General features: G+C 37.2%; 1 protein-coding gene across 1 annotated transcript in view; it reads right to left on the reverse strand.

Annotated features, from left to right (window-relative positions):
* Nucleotides 1-238: 238 nt before the first annotated feature.
* The window catches only part of COMMD10 (COMM domain containing 10), a 118,984-nt gene continuing 96,895 nt past the window's right edge, over nucleotides 239-22,327 (reverse strand). The window contains exons 6-7 of the mRNA XM_061342680.1: nucleotides 1,403-1,462; nucleotides 239-772 (exon numbers count right to left, since the gene is read on the reverse strand). Of these exons, the coding sequence (XP_061198664.1) occupies nucleotides 734-772; nucleotides 1,403-1,462 (99 nt within the window). The 3' untranslated portion in view covers nucleotides 239-733. The remainder of the gene's footprint in view (nucleotides 773-1,402; nucleotides 1,463-22,327) is intronic.

Below are 22,327 nucleotides of genomic sequence, written 5' to 3' on the forward strand. Positions count from 1 at the left end.
TCAACAAATAGCTTTCAGAAATCTGATCGTCACACTATTTCAGTGTCCTTTGTTATGTACTCAGAGATTTGTCCCCCCAGTTATACACCACACTACTTAGGTTCATTGGTATGCATGCAGTGCTAAGAAGCTGTATTTAATCTCAGTGATAAAAGTAAACACTGAAATCAGAAACATTGATTATTTAGGAAAAAAACCCCAACAAAATAAAACAAAATCAAAACCCAAACTAAACCAATCTATTTGTAAATTCAGAATTTATTTTGACAAATTTGCAATAAGCATTAGCAATTGTGTGAATAAAAATTCAAATGGACAGATATTTTACTAGCTGTGTATTTTCTAGCTACTTTTATATTCTTTTTTTTTTTTGTCTAAAAAATAGATTTTATTCCTGGTCCCTCACTATTATGCAAATTTATACCATAATCAAGTAACATGCATAACAGGACAAAAAAAATAGTATCTGAAACAGGGTAGCTTTCTTCTCCCCCTCCCCCACAAGTAATGCTTTTCTTCTCAATAGCTCAGAAAACAAGAGAGTGTCCATCAGAACCTGCAGACTCTTCACAAAGACTCTCAGCTAACGTTACTGGTTTAAAAAGAGATAAGCCATATAATTTTACAGGAAGCGATCCACTGAATCCTTCAGCAAACACAGCTTGGCAATCTATCTTCAATTCAAAATAATGAGGTGGCAGGAGTGTGATGGAGAAATAAGTCTTCAAAAACATCACGTGAGGGAATCCAGCTGTGCTTGTATAGTTTCCAGCTATTTAAGGGAACAAAAATTAGAGAAAAAATTTCACTCATATAAAATGTTGTTTAGAAACATGCAAACAGCAAAAAAATCACATTCCGATATCTTCCACTGTGCATGCTAAATCTATTCACATAGCAATAAAGAATCCTGTACTCGTGAATACTTGTTTTTACATGAAGCTATTAGAATTCATTGTTGCAGTCTAAATATTCAAATTTTAAAGAAGCAGTTGTCTAAATACTGCCTTTTGTACATGCACAGATGTTTTGCTGTGTATTTCCGATGCATAATAACAAGGTAAAAAAATAACCGTTCATTTTGACTGTATTACGAGCCTGGCATTTTGACTGAAGATGTTACACAAAGATGCTGTTTCCAGAGAGCTCCTTGTTGTTAATCATCAGCAGCTCCTCTCGATCTAACCACCAGGTATGCTTGCAATGTCCCAGGCCCTGCCAATTCCAAATTCGAATGCACAGACTCCTCTTGAGAATGTGATCAAAGAAATCCAGCAGCCTTAATTAAAGTTGGATCCATTTTCCTTCCAGTTTCATTAGATTTAATTCACATAGGCAACACTTCCTGCTGAGCAGCATAAGGTGTTTACAAAGAAACTACAGTATTGTAAAATCTACAGACCTTGTTATAGAATTCAAACAGCTCCTGATGACTAAATTCTACAAACACTTTCTTCAGGTTCTGTGAAGAAAAAAAAATAAAGGAAGAAATAAGCATACTTTTTTTTTTTGGCACTAATTTCTGTAATTCAGAGCATGAGATTAAGCTACGTGAAAGATATTGGTTGCAACATTTAGTTTTCCTCCTATCGGCTATAATGTCCCACATATATGTATATTCCATTTCAGTGAACAATTGAAGTCTACAAGTACATCTATTTTGCTGAAAATAGTAAAATATTCTATGAAAATTATTTTGTTACCATAATTTTCAGTCATATAAAAATGAAAGATTACATTCATCTTTCTCAGCAGCCCACCTAAGATCTGGTAAATGCCATCACACAATGACAAAGTCAGCAGTGTATTTGATTGAACTTGCACAGCTATTAATGTACTGCACCAGCAAAGAGCTAATACTTCCATTCATTAATCTAACAGTTATAATCTTAGCATGCTGACACTGCTATAGGCATCTGTGCACAGATTCAACCTAAGTTAACAATTAACACAACAGCTTCAAAGCAGTGCTTAAACACTAAAAAAGCAAAATAACATAACTGATGGAAACTACTGTAGATAAAACAGATGGTGGTAATAATCCTCTGCATGCATGTGCTGATGTCTGTGGAGACAGGGGCTAAATTACAGTTTCTGTCCTGCTAAACTTGCTTGAAAGAAACAGGTAGCTTAATTCCTGCTATTTTCACTCACAGTGCAGATCTATCCAGACTGTTTCTAACCTTATCTCTTCTACATTGCTTTGTCACTTTCATTCTTTTAAAATGAATTCCTATGACTGCACAGCACATTCTTTGTATTGTTGCTCAACTTTCCAGACTGGGAGGTATTCCTGAGGATAACAGCTGCACTTCCACAAACACTAACAAGGCTCTGTGAAAACCAAACCTGGACACCAGTACTCACAAAAAACTATCAGCTGAAATAACGTACACAAGCAAAGTTTGTTTAATGGGTACCACGGTCATGTACCTCTTAAGTCAGTACAAAAATGCTTATTTATCAATTCTGTTTAAATAAGCAAGGATAATTTTGCATACAGACAAGGCTGTGGTCAGATTCTGTGTACCCTCATACCGATGCAAGTCTCGATCTAAGTCAATAGCACTGCTGAATTTGGCGCACCAAATTCACAGGAGCAGCAGAAGCCCTGGGAACTCGGGATAGGTACTGCCTGGTGCCTGCTCCTCAAAAGGAGCTGTAAGACACAGGAAAAGGATGAAATGTCTGGGGCCAGCCTGTCTGGTGCAATTCCTCCTCCCGACTCTGCAGAAAGAAGGATCCTTTCCAACAATTTCAGGAAGGCTACAAAAGCCTAGAAAAGGACCAGTGATTTGCATGAGAGACCAATCTTCCCCCTCTGGGAAGGAACAATGAAATTCTGGGAATCGTATGGTGAATACAAAATAAAACTAACACTACAGCAGTTCTCTTTGCCATGACTCCAGCTGATCCTCCCTCCAAGGAGCATAATACCGTGACAGGGAAGTAAAAGCATTTTTAAAGGTTTTCTAATAGCTGAGAAACAAAAAGAAAGCAAACAAGTGGTTTCTTTAGAAAAGAAAGGGGGTAGAGGAAAGAAGAAATATAAACTAACAGCAAATGGATCTACCATTTCAGCCTGGATGTTTGTTTGGAATCCGCCATTCCAGAAGGATTTTGGTGTTTGAATGAAAGGAAGAGAAACCTAAAAGAGGAGGTTCAGAATAAAAGGAAGATACCATGTCTCTTAAAGTTTATCAGTCACGCTGAATAGCCAAGGTAATCCCTTGCATGGTTTCTGGTAGAACAGTCTGCTGGATTTCAGTACAACAGTTTTTGCAATGCCTCCAGAAAGGGGCAGTGGGTGTGTGACACCTCCAACCACCAGATCTCATTTCTCCAAGCTCTATGTCTCATTCAAGATGGGCATCTTCCGGTACTCCTTCAGATCAGCAACCAAGATCAACTACTCACACACACAAAAAACTCCCAAGAAAATGAAAAGCTGGTCTTTCATATTTTTCCTAGCTAAGTTAATTACCATAAGATGGGGTATGCTAACAAAAGAAGTGTGGCTCTTTTAATTAAAAAAATACTAAAAAACTCCCCAAATCACTCCGCTTTATGAACAGACTGAGATCTCTCTTGCCATTATCATTTAATAATCGCAGTCTGATAAATAAGACAAAATTTATATTGCACTGTGGCAGGCAAATGCCTGTGGAGATCTAAAAGAAAACATACCATGTCAGGCTATGTTTGTGATGTGGGGGTGGGAGTGCCAATGGGAGAGAGGATATAAAAATCTTTTATGAAATATGTTCTTTATCTGCACTTAATCCTCTGCTAAAACAGAACTGTTCCGTGTGTGAAAACCTGGTCCATCTACTACATCACTTCAGTAAAGACCACTGCCACAACAAAACCATGCAGAAGTGTGGCATCAGTTAAAACTGTGGGGTTTGTAATACTCACTAGCATGAGCCCCTGGGGGAAGATGCCAAATGATCACTGTTACATGCTCAGGAGTTCCATATATAGACCACAAAAACATCATATCATAGCTAGGTCCTACATGAAAAAGCTACATTTGAGCAGGCTGATGGGCCCCAATTTTTAGCTGAGGTATCTATTCTTCACTTATTTGCTTTATTCTGTGTGAACACAAACAACTGTAATTAAAACAATGTGTCACAGGACTAGGTTAGTACCCAGTTCTTTAATAGATGATTAAGTGGTATTAAAAATGACTGTACAGATAAAATACTGCTGAAGCCCCTACAGAAGGCAAATTCCTGATATACTTTATGGCATTTTGATCAGATAAGAATACAAAGTTAAAACTGCAGTAATATTTCAACCATAACTAAAACATAGGATAAAAAAAAAATCACTTCCAGCTGACTTAATTAAAGGTCACTGTGCAGATAGAGTCTCAACCTATTTGTGTAAAGTGCAGCTAAGCTGCCTCTTTTATCTGAACATGCAGGTTTTCAGATGTTGTCTCTTAGTATGTGCTTCCCAGAACATAAATAGGAAAACAGTAATTTTCTGGGTTCTAACTTCTTTCTTCCTTCTATCAAGTATATAATTCCTTTTTTCTCTTTCTTGTTAAATTTCCTCCTATTTCTCACCTTTACTCTACTCTTACCCTCATTTCTGGCATTTCATTTTCTCTTTGCTATTATCATCTTCACATAAAAGAAAATTGAACACAGTCACCAGAAAAGTAAACTGAATTTATTCCCATTGTCACCATCAGTCATTCTAATACTTTTTCTTATTATGTCCCAAACTTTGTCTCTGTGGCAATAGAAGTCCTAGCTCCTACTTTTAAGGGTTTTAGCCTTTGAGGGTTACAGATTCATGACACCAGAGAAACACAGTTGTATTCTTATGAAGACAAATAAATCTATAGAATACCAAACGTTCATTCTTTGGACAGCTTTGAAAACAGGCAGACAGGCTTTTTGCCTGATCAGTACCAGTGAAGAGTGGCAGGGACAGCACTGGAGTGATACCATCAATGAGCATACCTAAAGAGCTGATGTGCAGCATCTTCAGCTAAATAAAGTTGCTGTTAAGTTCAATGTGTTCATCTGCTGTTAAATATGACAGAGCACTGCATTTATTACTGAGAAAGGCTGTATGAATTGCAGGTGTAGCCCACAACAAATTTTTACATTACTCTGAATCCATTGCAAGGAATATGGTAATAAGTTTTCTGAAATACATGGTTTAATGTGTTTGGCCACATATCACTACTGAACGTATTTTTCACTGTTAAAATTAATTTTTAGTGCCATTTTGCTCTTATAGATCTAGATGGAATCTGATTTCATTCTACCTCTAATCTCACCCCAGGGCTGTATCAATTTACAGTTTACAGCCTCCTGAGAACTGTGAAATTCTAATAAGTTTAACTGATTATGGTCGTTTTATTACTTATCTCTCACTTACTGTCTGGCATCATTGTAAAAAACACAACATCTTCACCAGCCTCTAAAAGAGCTGTTCAAAACCAAATTTTCTTTGGTGGGGGAGGGGAAGGGGAGAGAAAGAGGAGAGAGAAGGGAAAGGAAAATTAAGATAAAAACTTCCTGTTCCCAGTAAACATTAATACACTATCCTATCCAAAACAGGCATTCTGAATATACGGCTAATTCTACAAAATAGCCACAATCGCTTAGCTTACAACCACCAGCACACGATTAGGCAAATTTTGAACTGAACACAGTCATCGGCATAAAGTGAAGGTTCAATGATGCAAGATGTAAACAAGTCTCCAATTTCTCATTGCCTCAGCTAACAATTTATTTTAAACATGAATACCTTCTTGCTGCAAGTTGTTTCTGTGGAAACCATGCAAAAAATGCCTCCTTAAAACACTTCAGAAAGCAAGAGGTAAATTCCTGGTTAAAATCAATGTATTTGGGGGTTTTGGTTTGGTTTGGTTTTTTTAATCCAGTGCTCTAGCTACTTCTATTTTAACGTACTGCTGCAAAAAGCTTTATTACTAATGACAGTTCTGCAACCTTGTTTATTGCCCAGCTGCATTCCACACATTTAACACCCCTTGCCCATGCATAAGGACAGAGCAAGGCATTGGGAATTAAAAGACAAACTAATGATTGTAAAGCTAACTTGAATATGAAAAATTGATATTGCTGTAATAGTCAGCATTGCAAAATAAATGCCAAGTATTCTGTAGCAAACGGAGGGACAGGCTGGTTTGTATAGCTAAATGTCTACTGATAATGATAATCTATGACTAAGCACGTGTAAAAAAAATATAGTACATTCAGTGAAGTTAGTTAATAGTAACTAGGTGAAGCCGTTTCCATATTTTAACATAATCTTTAATACTATCTTGAGGAATACCTCAGTTAGGTTTAAGAAAAGAATATTTTCACATTTGCTTTCCATTTTCCAATTTATTCCTAATAGACATCTTTAAAATCTTAGACATAATGGAAGGATATGGGTAATTACACTTCATCAGTTTATGGCCAAATTCAGGCGCATTCCTAAACAGACGCAGGTTGGTTCTTACTAGCCTACGTTTCCCTCTCAACCTGTCAGTTTCTCTGCTACGTCAATTCAGAATTCCTTTAAATTTTCTTGGACATTGCTTAGGCACTTACAGATGGGAAGGGTAAGTTGTATCTCACAGAATTCATCAGCAAGTTTAAGGTGCATGGTCAGACAGATGAATTATAGTGTGGTAAGAAAAGCAGATGTGTTAAAACAGACCAGCATCGCTTAGAAGCACACCTGTTCCTTAACTCTCTGCGCATAAGAGGCAGCAATTAAGACTTCTTTGTATTCTTACATCAGTAGACGGATGTAATTCAGCAGAACACAGGGAGTTAAATACGAACTTATGCATCCCTAATTACACTTCTTTCACATCATCAGAAAGTGTGACCTTCAGACTTCATTTTTCTTCCAAGCTTATTTCCATTTGCAATACTAAATCATTATTTTCATCGAGAAAAAAAAATAATCATGCCTTATGACTGAACTACACGCATTTTCAAGTCTCAGTGTGCAACTGCTCCAAACCAGAACATCTTTCATACTAACCCTGTCTTTTCCTGATCAATATGTTAACATTTAGTTTGCACATATACTGCATGCTACCTTTCAAGTTGCATTTCTTTTTCATATAAGCTTAAGAATTTCAAATTCCCTGTGGTATTTAAGCAGATCAAAATCAGTAGCATACTAGGGATGTCTTTTCCTCCTTCCCTTTACAATATATTTGTAAGATCCCTACCCAACAATCTGTGTTGATTCTTGAGATCTAATCAATGTGTTACTGGAAATACATACAGATAATCTTACTCCAGCAGACTTACCCCAGCAGAAACAGGATCATCTAAGCATGTTTTCATGGAAAGTTCCTGGAGTAAATTCACTGCTCAGTCTAGTACTGAGCCAACAGATTCTGCATGCATTTGGAGACCTGCAGAAGACCTGACATACTGCCACCACAAGAACTGTCAGTCATTTTCATTTTCACACCTCCTATTGCCTTCCACCTTCCTGAAAATACGCATTACTGGCTAGCTGAACTGGTGCAAAGCTACAGACAAAAAATAGGACACAGCTACTAAGGAAGACCACATAGGCTGGGAAGGTCACAGAGTACTTACAGGCAGACAGAACCCTTACTTCACAGTAAGGGAGAAAAATGCTTTTAAAACTGAGAGAGTTACCTGGAAACAAAGAACTACAGTTTTCACCTTAATACAATGAGTCAGAATAAATACCATCTTGCTGAAGAAAAGGGAGATAGCAAAGCTTTCCAGCAGCTGTATCCAGGCAAAGGGTTCCTTTGCCTTGAATACACTAGGAATTTACATTTCTATAAATAACACTATTAGGTTAGTTGGTTTCTTAATTATACTTTTCATGGAAAACATCTCAAAAATAGAAATACAGAGTTGTAGGGATCGTCACTTATGTGCAAAGAGTATGATCAATACACTTTTACAAAAGCATCATAGTGAACACACACACCTTTTGGGGAGATAGGTGGTAAATGCACACCAGAGCATGCTCATAGCAAGCAATGTTTAAAAACAGCTTTTTACATACTGATACCTCCCTGTGTCCTACACAAGGAAAATGGCTCACAGAATATCTATTGAAAAGTTCACTTACTTCTATGCCTGTTCTGTATTTTGTATATACCTTCATATGCCCTTCCCTTTGAATACAAGCTCGTTATCGATTCCCCACTAGTCTCTGCATGGGATCAAGTCACTAACAGCATGAAGCATCCACCCACACAAACGTACCTTTGTAATTTCAGGATTCAATAGAAAAACATGAAGGTATAATTTCCAAATACAGTATCTAGGAAAAGATGTGTGTGAAAACTTCATTTCACTCACCAACAGGCCAACGCACAATTACTAAGAATATCACTGATTAATCTAAGGAACACAAGTCCTAATAATGACAACTTTCCTATTTCATCTCTCATGTAATTTTGCAAATTATACTGAAGTCCTAATACTGTAGAAAGCTCTCTGAAGAAGCAACTTTGCTAAAAGTTTAGAACAAATGTTTCCTTCCTTCCTATTAAATTTCACTGTATCAAGCATGAAAAAGACTCTCTGGGAAACATGCACACCCTAATTGCTGCATATTGCTTATACAGTGTACTGTCTGTAACTACCAGAATACAACTTTTTCTTTAGTCAGAACTCTAATGACTAAATAATTTTATTTCTTAGAAGAAACTAAATTCTTTGATTTTTCCAGTTCAACTTGTTTGGTACAGAAAGTATGATATAAAAAAAAAAAAATAAAGTTCGTGAACACTGCAAGGAAAAACAGTTACAACACTGTGTTTCACTTATTTCCACCAGGGCTATCATGTAAATCTTTAAACACCTTGAAGATGAGTGAGTTCCAACTTCTATTCTAAAGATATCTCACATCAGGACTGACTCAACAATCTTACATTCACTTTAAATGACAAGGAATTTACTTTTTGTCTTATGCTTGTACTTGTAGAGAATTACTGATGAAGAAAGAACCCAGCAGTAAGCATGCTGCCTCCAGAAATGCTTTCAAGTTTTCTACTTCACATGTTCACCAAATACGATCACAGCCAAAGTAATTTTTACAAACTATAAATGAAAAAGATGTTGCATTGGCATGGTTGTGAACTATTTCCATTATTGTACACAGAAAATAATCCAGTCCTAGGAAGGTATATGGTACTGACTGTAAGTATTAAGTATTACTTCAGTATTGGGATCTGAAAACTTAATAATATGGACTCAAATGGCAAACACTGCAACTTGGATAAGTACCTTAGCTCTAGGCAAACTGAAGTAGATTTCTATGTAGATAACAATGGTCAACCCTCCAACAGCAAGAAGAGCAACTCAACAACATGCACAGAGTGTTTCAGAGAGCTTGTCACACAGCTTGCTTGCAGCTGATGTTATTGAGTTGCAAATCCTTTATGTTCAAATCAGATACACATTTAATGCTGGGTCTGAAGACAGCTGGACTTGGAGAAAGCTCAAATTGTGATCCAAACTTCTCAGGAAGCCACCTTTTTAGTCTCAACTAAACCTAAGAAGGGGGAAAAGTCTTAGGTTATTATCATCCGCATTCACATCAAGAGCTACTGCTCCGACAAGAATTTATGTGGTATAGTCATGCAGATGAATAACACTTTAAGAAGGCTTTAGATTAACAGAGAAAGCTGGTATCTTTTTGATAGCAGTTGCTTCTGAGCCTACCTGGTTCAATAAGATACTGCAACACTGCATTGTTTTACCACAAAAGGCCTTTCTTCACCACCTGAAAACCTGAAGGTATCTATTGTTTCTACTAAGGCTCAAGAAAAGAGGCTAGATAAAAGATGCCAGCAGCAACAGGAAAGATCTAAGGAAGCTCAGATCCACATGAAATCAATGTAACTGATGTGAAAACACCCTTTAAAAACAAAAATCTGTTTGAATATTTACAAAATGTCAAGATTAGATAATTTGTAAATTACTTCTTTTGTTTGGGATGGGTCACTCAGAGTATCACCAATTTAAATTTAGGCAGACAAGCAAAGATAAAATGTTTGGGGTTTTCTTCTGCACTAAAAGGGTGTTAGTGGCTGTCAGCAAGCATATCTCTGATCTCCAGCAAGCAAATCATTCCAGCAGCTAGCAAATGGGTGCTTGCACACAGGTCTCAGCTGCTGAAAGAGACAGGAAAGCCATGAGGGATGTTATCCAGCAAGTCTAGTCCCCAGGAGGATCAAAGACAGAGCTCTTAGGGAATAAGACTATTAGAAAATTAATGTTTATTTTATTTTTTTCTTAATTAGGAAGTCACCTACTATTTCCACTGTACTCTAAGAAATAGAACAGACCTACACCTTTTGTTACAACACACAATTTACAAATAAATGCCAGACTGCTAGCCAGAATCTCTTCCTCACCAGAAGTAATCCAGCAAGGCCTTGAACCTGGGCTACCCGCTTGGATCAAAGCCACACCAATGCTGGAGTGTCATGAAAAAGACATGTCCACTTTGACACACGCAAACACGAATATTTCTCAGGCACCACAGCACAGTACAAAACTTTAAAAGGTCTTTAAAAGCAAAGTTTCTCAAAATAGGCAAAAAAAAACTTTTCCTTTTTACAAAGATTAAAAAAAGACTGGCTGGTATTTTCTGATATTTTCTGATTATGACTGCGAAATAAATGTGGAAATAACCACTTATTATGAAGCAATCCACCAACAACTTCTCTTTCTCAGTTTGTCACTGAAGGTTACAGATGTTCTAATTATGCAAAAATTAGCTATTTTGGATTTCAGACAATGCAATTTCAGTGATCTTCTGGCTTTGTTACTTTTGCTAACAGTTATTTAAAGCTTGATGCAGTGGTGTAGTATGAATTCTCACTACTTACAAAGCAAACTGGACAGAGTGCTAAGGACAAAAAGTACTACAAGTGCTGTGTGTTTTCACACACAATGAAGATGAAATCAAATCACACACCCACAGTTTCCTTTAAAGCCGGAATATGAATATATGTAAGTAATACCCTCCCAGGAAAGAAAACAAAAATTTTGGTTAACATAAGCAATTTGAAAGAGGGTATCAAATCCATTTTATTTTCCTTAAGTCTGCATGCTACTGAATTACAGGTCATGTAAGTATCTTTAGAAGAAAGTGAGCAATGTGAAGGAATACAATAATAGATTTGGATCATTCTACAGATGGCTGGAGTATAATGCAGTACTCAGGATGGCTGCAATGTTTTCAGCGAGTATCAATATGAAGATACTTTTTACGGTTTTCTCTCAAAACAAAGCCATTTAGCTTCAAATTAATGATTTTATTTTTTTTTTAAGCAGCACTGTGTAATGTAAAACTAAAATGGTAAAGCAAGGAATACAAATGGTGTTATAAGACATAAGCTCTTCATAAAGATCTACATGAAATAAGTATTTTAACTATGCTTGTCTTCCAAATTTTTATTTAACATGCATGTTCTTCAAAGGGAAAAATAGAAAAATAAAAGTGTTACGGGTAACTTTGTCTCTATGAACCACTTTACAAACTGACGTTTAAACTTGTATTTAAGACACTTTTTCTTAAAAAATAAAAATTGAAAGCTTATGATTTGTTTAATGTCTTGTCTACAATGATTTAATACAGATTGCAAGTGTAACATATGGGTTAGTCACTGATATTTAGATTTACAATCTAAGTTATGAAATTTTTAAAACAATCTGTTTCCAGATTTTTCTTACATCTCTTCTTATATATGGAGAGAATGCTAAGAATATGTTTGCTGACAATCAAAGGTTTCAAATTTAAAAGCAAAGGAAATACAATGGTTTAAAATATTTTCTCTTGAAATAGTATTTAAATACTGCAATGGAAATAAATTTATCACAAATTTTATTCTCCTTTTAGACACAAGAAGGTTTACAAAACACATACTGTTCCCAATAACATTCTTTCCTCTAAACTGGATATACAGACTTGATGATGGACTGGTAGGTGGGTAAAGAATTGGCTGAATGGCAGCATCCGAAGAGTTACAATCAATGGCTCAATGTTCAAGTGGAAACCAGTAATATGTGGTGTCCCTCAAGGGAAAGCTCTAGGGTAAGTAAGTATTATTTAATATCTTCATTACTGTTTTCAATAATGACACTGATAGTGGGCCTGAATGCACCCTCAGCAGGTTTGTGGATGACACCAAGTTGAGTGATGTGGCTGGTAAACTTGCAGGAAGGGATGCCATCCAGAGGGATCTTGAAACACTTTAGATGTGGGCCAGTGCGAACCTCATCACATTGCATGACCACATGGTTGACCACTGCACGAAGTTCAGCAAGGCCAAGTACAAGGTCTTGCACCTGGCTTGGGGCAATCAGAAGCACAAATACAGGCTGGGTGGAGACAGGATTGGGAGCCACCCTGCAGAGAAGGACTTGGGGTGTTGGCTGATGAGTAACTGAACATGAGCCAACTTCAGTGTATGCACATATCCCAGAAACCAACTGTGTGCTGGGCTGCATCAAAAGAAGCATGACCAGCAGGTCGAAGGAGGTGATTCTCCTCCTCTATTCTGCTCTCGTGAGATCCCACCTGCAGTCCTGCATTCAGCTCTGGATCCCCGACACAAGAGGGATGTGGACCCATTGGAGCGAATCCAGAGGAGGAGGCCATGAAGATGCTCCGAGCGTTGAAGCATCTCTTCTATGAAGAAAGGCTGAGAGAGCTGGGCTTGTTCATCCTGGAGAAGGCTCCAGAAAGACCTTAGGGTAGCCTTCAAGTACTTAAAGTTGGTCTACAGGAAAGCTGGAAAGGGACTTTGTACAAAGCTCTACAGTGGTAGGACAAGGGGCAACAGTTTTAAACTAAAAGATGGGAGATTTACACTGGATGTAAAAGAAATTCTTCACTATGAGAGTGTCGAGACACTGGAAGAGGCTGCCCAGAGAAGCTGTGGCTTTCCCATCCCTGGCAGTGTTCAAGGTCAGGTTGGATGGGGCTTGAAGCAACCTAGTCTAGTGGAAGGTGTCTCTGTCTAAGGCAGCAGGCTGGAACTGGATGATCTTTAAGGTCCCTTTTAACCCAAACCATAATTCCATGATAAGTCAAAGATAATATGCCTTTTTAACATGGAACATTATTTTGCAGATAAAAATACATCTTAATACTTGTATTAAATATTCAGACAAATTAGAATTATGTCATTTAATACTGAAATATCTTAGGGTTAATGCTGACATTCAAAATATTCAATTCCAAAACAGCTAGATTTTCTCTTCTTAAGACACAAGTAAATGGAACAATGAAGAAAGATACACAGGTATGGTAAGTTAAAAAAATGTGATTTCTAACATGACATAATGACATATACAATGTTACACAGAAAAATGCAGTTTTTGGATGCACTAGAGAGTTTAGCTTAAAGAAAGAAAGAAGAATGTGACAGTAGAGAGTACTACCAGGAAACAAACTGCTTCCACACTGGCTAAACATGGACTGCTACGTCTGGCTTTCCTTTATACAACAGAAATATCTCAGGGAAAACTTACCCACCTTGAAGCCACTGTACATTCATCCATGTTCTCTGTTTAGATGCCTTTAGGATACAACTATCTATGTACAGTAAATTGCTTTGCCTTTATCTTCCCGATTCACATATTCTTCTATCTAGAGCACTTTTGGTTTTTTGCTCTTTTTTTCCTAAGAAAAATTAGGAAGTGAGGGGGCTGAACTATTTCAAGTTCGAATTAAACATACATCAGAAAAAAAATTGAGACTCTAGACTTAATATTTTCTCCTGTTTAGTACCAAGGCAGTGCTCTAGTTGCATTCAATGTGTAAAACTGCAGTGACTGGTAGAAAACTGAACTGGAAAACATATAGTTGATGAATGAGCTGAAGAACCAGCAACAAACCCTGATTAACTTGGTCAGGTATTCATCTTGACACCAGTTTTATGAAAAAGCATATGAAGAGTATCTGTATTCTTACTGGTGAGCAACTGAATTAAGAGTTGAACATACGCAAAATGGAGATGCCATTAAATTCCAGAAACGAAAAAAGTTCTGTGACTGCTGAGAAGAGAGTAGTTCCACAGCCCTAAACAGAAGAGTGAATTACCAAAATTGCAAATGAGTTGCGTTAATGAGCACAAATAGTCCAATATGCCTGGGACCATTATTTTAGAAGGATTAAAGCACTATTGTAGGAGAATCAATTCTATTTGGATTGTTTCGTTTCTCTTGGCAATAAACAGATTAACTTGTCTGCAACCATAAACCAGCCAGAATCCCAGGGGTCAGGTAAAGGCAATGTGAGATCAGAGGGCATCTAAGGAATATACAGGTCAAACAGCTATAGTTTGACAGGTGGCAACCCACTGGCATTAGTTTTCCTAAAGCTGAAGCCTACAGAAATACTAAAATCTGGAATGCTAGAACACAGCCTGTGACTGCAAAGGTAAGGTCCAACTGAATAAACTGCATCCCCGTTACCAGGAAGAACTTTCCTAAATATACAAAGTGAGTTTTCATATTTGAACTGAAATGTTTCTTCATGAATTATTCATGTTTTCTGTCTGTTGGAAGTACCAAATGTGAAAGGGAACACCTGGGAGGCCAAAAGCTCTCCTATTTCCTGTTGTTCTATTCAACAACAGCACTTGGTACAGCAATGAAAGAAAGCTTTAGGACACAGAAAGACTTTCCATTCCTTTTATCTCTGGGAACTAAAACCTCATGAGGCTTCACTGAGACACCGCATCCAGTCCTGCATACCACCAGAACAGGGGGAGCTCAGCATCATCTGGATGGTTTTATCATCTGGATACACCACATGTGAAGACATACTAGGAGAAGTTGGTGTGCTTAGTTTGAAATAGGGCTAAGAATGGTGAATCTAACTGCAGTCTTATCTGCAAGAGTTTTAGCATTAAATTGTACCTGTGTGTCAGGCAATTTCAGTTTACCTTACTAAAGATTAAAGATCTTACTTGTTTAGAAAACCCACTTCTTAAAAAAGAATGATATTTGGTAGTACATAATAACCATACCTTTCCTGAAGAGTTGATAAGGAATAGTTTTGAATCATCCACGAAGATTCCATTTCTCTGAGTATTTTTCACAGGGAGTTATTCAAATGAAATCTCTAGAAGATGGCAATCACACCTTTTAGATGGCCACTGTTCCTCACTCTTAGAAAATAAGGAACTGGATGCACAAGGAACTTGAATAGATACTGGCTGATCAGCAGTGGCAGTAGAAAGAAATATGATGTAGGTAGGTTGGTAGTGGGCCACTGAAATTCACAAGTGACAAGGCTGTCTAATGGTCAATCTTGGGATCCAAACTTTGATGACCTCATGCTTGTCTATCACCACCAGTGCAAAATTTAATGATTTTTAAACAATGCAAAAGTACTCCAGCCCAATTTCCAAAGCTCTGAAACTTTAACGATTATTTAAAAAAAAAAAGTTGTTATTAGTCAGTTCTGCTTCTAGATTCTACCACTCAGAGCACCACTTAGCCACAGAGATCTTGGTGTAGAACCAAAATGCTATGCTCAGGTAATACAAGGTGCTAAATTCACTTCAACTGTTAAAATGTGTTTAACAGAAAGTCAATAGGTTAATTCTGCATTAGCAGTTGCATAACCCATTTCTCAGAGTAAAACGAGCATAAGCACACAAGGCTAACATAAACTCTGTATTAGTTGCACATATTCTAGATCATGTGAAAGAATGCAATCATGTACCCAATGTTACAATTCTTCTGTGAGCAATCTGGTAGTGCAGAGATACGGTATTAGTGACTGTGAAATCATGCCTAGACTCCATGGCATAAACTTAATTGTGAAACCATGGCATTAGACTTAATTTCTTCTCCACATACTGACTGGCTGTGAATTGAACTGAAAATGCTATTCACATGCTACTGTGTGGCAGTATTTCCAAGCACTGTTTACTTGGAGACTGAAGACATGCAGATGAACAACAAAATGGAGCTGGAAATTACCTTGCTGAAAGCTCTTACCCAAAAGCTCCCTGGCATATTTCACTACTTATGAAGCCATGCCACAAGGAATCTCATAGAGTATTACTGAGATAATAATAATAATAATAATAATGGTAACTAGAAAATGCTACATTTTCTACATTTCTGTTTAATGCAGCATAGCATCATGTTCTTAGCAGTTGCGTTTTCCTGTATAATGCATTTTGCTAACGCTGTGCTTACAGAAACCAGGACACGTTAAACACTGACAAAGATCTACATTCAAAACCTACACAAAATAATGGAATTTTAAGACAATTTACACTGGCTACTCCATAAAATCCCAGCATCCCACTGCTTCCAGTTGCTGACTGGAAAAAGCACCTAAAGTCTCTCCACTTAAATGACTTCAGTTGAAAATGCAAAATAATGCAAGAATTTTAAAACAAAATATAGTTTTGTCACAAATCCTGTTTTCCACCCTGACCACAGTCGTTTAAACACAGTGGTGTCACAGCCTAGAAAATATGTGATATCAGCTATGACTGAGGATTATAAAGTAATTAGCTCACACAGAGCAATCCAGAAATCAACGCAGACCTTGGAAAGTGTAGCCTCAGGATCAAGAGCTTGCAACAGCAGCTGCTGTCCAGTCCTGCCGTCACTCTGTGCTCTAGGTGCCAGGAGGAAAAGACATTCCTCCTTTCACCATCCCTGTAGCTCCCAACCAGGTGATACCTGGGCTTTGGTAAAAGGCTTTCCCCATATTTTTTAAACTACTATGCTGGCAGCTGTGTGAAATGAGGTAGGGGATCTCAGTCATAAACCCCAACGTGCAGAAAAAAGGCAACTGGAGTTCATGTATTTTACTGGCCTGAACACTTAATCAGTGAGAAATAAACTACTCACTCATCCAAAGAGATAGCCATGACCATCTTAGTACAAAACAAAGACTGCTCTTGCATATCGATGTTGAAGAACAGCGCATGAAGAGCAGTGCAGTCTTGTTACATATTAGAAACAACAGAACTGCAAAATAACAAAGTATAACCCAGGAAAGGTGGAAAGGAGACCTTTCTCACAGCAACAAAAGCTTATTGTTTTCTTTACTGCAAGTGACTGACAATGGCAGATATCACAAGCAGATTTTCCCTACTGTCAAGAAGAAATTTTGATGCATTATGGTGACAGACCAATATAAAGTCTATGTGTTAAAAAAAATATACTTACAGACACCTTATTCCTACCGAACAAGCTTTTGACCAGAGTGGTTCACTAGTGTTATAAAGAAAAAAACATGAGATTTTTTAAAAAGTTAAATACAGATGTGATTTTTTGCACTTAAAATAAAAATTCTGCTCCATGAGTGCAGTAAGTTTATTTAATGCCTTCATCTACATAAAAAAAAATTAAGAACCTGTAATCTCTCTATCAACTCTATGTTAAAAGACTCAAATTATGGCCAGTATTTTTGGCAGTATAGCCACTTTTCAGTGAACTGCAGTGAATGCTTTATTATCTGAGCTTTTTTGTAGCTGCTTTCCAGTGAACTGCAGTGAACGTATTACTATTTGGGCTTTTTCTTTCTTTTTTCTTCCCCTATCAGGGATCCTATTCATTGACATATCAGAAATGGTTCTTTCCCCACTACCGCAATGTAGAAAGTTTAGCATCAAAGGAAAAAGGTTACCCTAAAACCTGCGGGTAAATACTAGATGCATAAATGCAGCATTCATTGTTTAAAATCTTGTATTCCATCCTTTTGAACTTCTTTTTTTAAATAAAGGTCTTTTGAATGATAGGGAGGAAAAAGGCATCTGGAATAAGTAAAACTATTACAGAGCATTTTCTTTTAACAACATTGAAACGTGTGTATTGGCTTTATGTAAATGCTTAACACAAAAGAATTTTATTATGGTTAAGATATATTTCAGTGGACAAAAGATAAGAATGGAACAGAGGAAAAATAAGAGCTTTTAATGTACAAACTGAATCCTACATCAGTGTAGATTAAAAGAGCTACAGTAATAAATGAAAGTCTATGAAAACACATATATTTGAGCTTTTCAGCATCCCTGAGAATTTACCCAATATATACTACCTTTGTTTGCAGGTTTGTGTGTCATCTACAGCACAGCATGAAATGAGATTGGCTATACAGCCTAATGCTTTTTTGATACGTTTACCTAGCCACAGCTCCAATGTTCAGCTCTCCTTTTCTCTGAAAGATGAAATAGCTTGCAAATGCTTCAGCTGACTTCATTTTCCCCTTGATATTCAACACTAAAAGCTGGAGTTTTAAAAGTGGCACTTCTGAAAAAGCTTAAGAGACTGTAAGAGTAGTAACTTGGTTTGTACATAATTTCGTTGTGGCAATTCTATTTTTTTATTAGGCATAAAGTGCAGATTTGTATAAATGAGTGGCAAATTCAGTTCCCTCATGCTGCAGTGAAGAGCAGTAACAGCTTGACTCTTAAGATATTTTTATTTATTTTTCAATCCAAGCTTGGACATGTTTTGCATGAGAGATGATTTGAATTTGAATTTATACACTACCTAAGTTCTACTTTCACACTCCAATAGAAAATTTCTAAATCACACAAAGCAACATTTTCTTGGGGCCCTCTAAAAAAAAAATAATGAAAAAAAAAAAGCCTACAATACAAAAATCTTTCTATCAAAGAATTAAAAGTCTGAAATCTCATTTGAAAATTACATGCTTTAAAAAAAAAATTGAATTAATTAAAAAGCAGGTTTGGGGCAAATCTATCTGTCCATTACAAAAGACAATTAATATCTTTGACCAGAATATTAAGTCTTACATGGCCACAGAAGTTCTGACACTTAATTCAATACTGTATCATCTTGCTAGAGGGAAAATGTAGAATAGCTCTTCTGTAAACCCTATTAAAAATGTATGAGAGATTTTTTAATTTTGTAAAATTTAATTTTTAAATCCATAACCCTTAAATGTCATGCACATTAAAAATCAGCATGCATCCTAAACAAAACAGGTCAGAAAGAGGCAGCATATATTAATAACAATGGGGCAATTAACATAGAATCAGAATACCAGTCTTAACATGAGTAGGTCACACCAGAACAGTGAGCTGACTGACAATATGCAAACCTTGAGTCCCAGGCTACTTTTATGGCAATTGTGATGCACATACTTTATGCAGCCATGAGAAAACAAGCGTCACTATTTTTAAAACACATACCTATATATTTTTTTTTCCCAAGAAGAGTAAGAATTGGCAGAGGACAGAAAAAAACAATAAATGGGGAAAAAATTAAAGAGATTAAAGAGCTCTAAGATACAAAATGCAATTTTTTCCCCCTATGTTTGTCCTGAGTTCAGCAGTAGCAGTCATTTTTCTCCTTCTTAGTAGCTGGTGCAGTGCTGTGGTTTTGACTTTCAACCTGGGAATGATGCTGGTAACACCAATGTTTTTAGTTGTTGCTCAGTAATGTTTACTCTAACCAAGGACTTTCTGAGTCTCATGCTCTGCCAGGGAGGAGGGGAAGCCAGGAGGAAGCAGAGACAGAACACCTGACCCAAACTGACCAAAGAGGTATTCCATACCACAGCACGTCATGCCCAATGTATAACCTGGTGGCAGTTACCCAGAACGGTCCGATCATTGCTTGGGTCAGGCTGGGTATTGGTCAGCGGGTGGTGAGAGGCTGTATTCTCTTGGTGGTAGCAGTAGTCGTTTGTGTTATACCTTCATTACTGGACTGTTCTTATCTCAACCCATGGGAGTTACATTCTTTTGATTCTCCTCCCCATCCCTCTGGGAACAGTGGGACAAAGCGGGGGGAGTGAGAGAGCGGCTGTGTGGTTCTGGGTTGCCGGCTGGGCTTAAACCACAACAATGTTCCAAATGTCTTCACAGGAAACCTTAAAGCATGCCACTGGGCTATCCAGTACAGCCATGGAAGTCAGAGATACAACCCTGGAGAAATAAACTGTTTTTTGCTGCAATACTACAAAAATCAAATTATTTGGAAAATGCAGGCATAATTAATGCTAGACTCCACTCCTAATCCAAGGAAATACCAAAGACACAGTAATACTCCCTTTAAAATTTCTCAAACTTGAAAACACCTCAATACTCCAGAAAGAAGCACCCTTTGTCACACTCTGCTACCCATAACTTCAACTACATTTATATTCCATCAATTTCAATCAGTAATCTCTCTTCAGACTTTCTCTTCTCCCTTCATCTGTATTTCAAACACTTTGGGACTGTTGTCAAAGGTCTCTGAAAGTGCCTCTTGAAAGAGAGTGCCTGGCCTTCAGTAGTCATCAACCATTAATTAATTTTTAATGAATCTAACTACAGTATGGAAAGAACCCTTGCACACAAATCTGTTTAGCTGACAAAATAAGCTTGGAAATATACTCTTTGGCATTACAATTTTTGTTTAGTGTTAAAGTAACGACTGAACTGGCCCTTCGGTTTAATTCTTCCACAAAATACAAAACCTAGCAAGTCACACAAGAGATGAAACAGCAGTAATTATGAGACAAATATGTGGAATGAGAAAGGTAGTGAAAATGAGTAGGCAAAGCTTCCCTTCTTCCCTTAAAGACAATTAGCTTTCCAGCTAAAAAAACCAAACCCAACCACCTAATATTTAGGTTTCTTCTGTTTCACTCTGAACACCCTGAAACCCACACCTTCAGAGGTAACTGTTACCTCTAAATGCATATGCATTCCCACTAGATTCCAGCGGGGCTTCTTGATCCTCATGTGGGCTTATCTGTCCAAAAACCCCCAACAGTCCTGTATTCACAAGCTTGTCCCATCTTCCCTTAAAACCACAAAAAATGTTTGCACCCATATTGTTTGGGCAGGGCTTTCCAAAGGACTATTACTTTTTCACATGAATGTATCAACACTTCAGTTTTGATTAAAAAAAACCCAACATATCAGCTCCCTCTATAAAGCCAGTATGACTCAGCTGTATTGCTAACCTCAACAAATGCCTTCCTTCCATCTGTTAATTGCCATTCTATTGTCAAATTGAGGGGAATATATTAAGATGCTACTTAAAGGTTATACTACATTTTATCCACTCAGTTTTAGAAAGATGTCTTTTATAATGCAGTAGAGAAAGGGATATGCTTTAACTCCTTATGCACCTTACCCATTACTTCAGTTTTTCTCCACCTTTAGCAGAGCTTCCCTTGACTGAAGAATTCCCTCTACACATAGAACTCACAGTCTGGGAGTCTTTGAGTTCCTTTCATAAAATACAAGATTCTTAACTCCAGGACCAGGCAAAAAATTACTTCAGAATGGCAATGAAATTTAGAAAAGCATGATTTCCTGCTTTTCAGTTGTAATCCGTATACAATTATCAAAAGTAAGAACCGCATGTTGATTCTGAAAACAAATTATTTTGGAGATTGATAATGAAAGAGAAATACTGCTCACCATCAACCATCCTGCAAGCATTCATTCTTTTCTTGATTATTTTTTTCAGCAGATGGATAATTCCTTTAATTTTGCATTCCCATTCAGAAAGCTGAACTCCTTTTTTTTTTGCATACAGGTTGTTGTCTCCTAGTTAGGAATTTCAGAACATTACATATTTTACGTAAACAAAGCACAATGACTGATTCAACTACAGTTTCTTCAAACTAAGTACATATTGGTTTTTTTTACACTTACACTTTCCAAAAATAATCCAATGATTCCTTTTTCTATCAAATAATAAATAACAATAAATGTGTTAACTACTAATAGACTTATGACTTCATAGAATCACAGAATGGTTCAGGCTGGAAGGGGCCTTAAAGGTCATCCAGTTCCAACTCTGCCATGGGCAGAGACACCTTCCACTAGACCAGGTTGCTCAAATCCCCATCCAACCTGGCATAAGGGGCAGCCACAGCTTCTCTGGGCAACCTGTGCCAGTGTCCCACCACCCTCACAGCGAAGGATTTCTTCCTTATATCTATTTCCATGATTTTACTACAAATTACTAAATTTATAGTAAAAATAATACATTTAAGTCGCAGCAGGACTAACTACTAAAAATACTAACTACTAAAACTCAGTGTCAGATCACAAAAAGGATGCCATTTACTTTTCCCTTTTTTTTTGGCACCAAAGTGCGTACTCCAGTTCTACACAGTAAAACACCCCCCCCTTGAGCAAAACCCCTATGCAAGGTTATCATTTCAGTGCATTTGCTAGGTCCCTCAAGTCACAAAAATGCTCTGCTGTAGAAACGTTCCAGCAACCTGCTACAAAAAAAGTAGATTCTGCCTAAACATGTCTAACTACACCTCAAAAGCTTACATGCCTTTAGGCGACAGCACATTAATGTAAAAA

This window comes from Neopsephotus bourkii, unplaced genomic scaffold (genome assembly GCF_033783945.1).
Source record: "Neopsephotus bourkii isolate Nb327-2 ecotype Australia unplaced genomic scaffold, CSIRO-AGI_Nbou_v1 NB_1814, whole genome shotgun sequence".
Lineage (NCBI taxonomy): Eukaryota > Metazoa > Chordata > Aves > Psittaciformes > Psittacidae > Neopsephotus > Neopsephotus bourkii.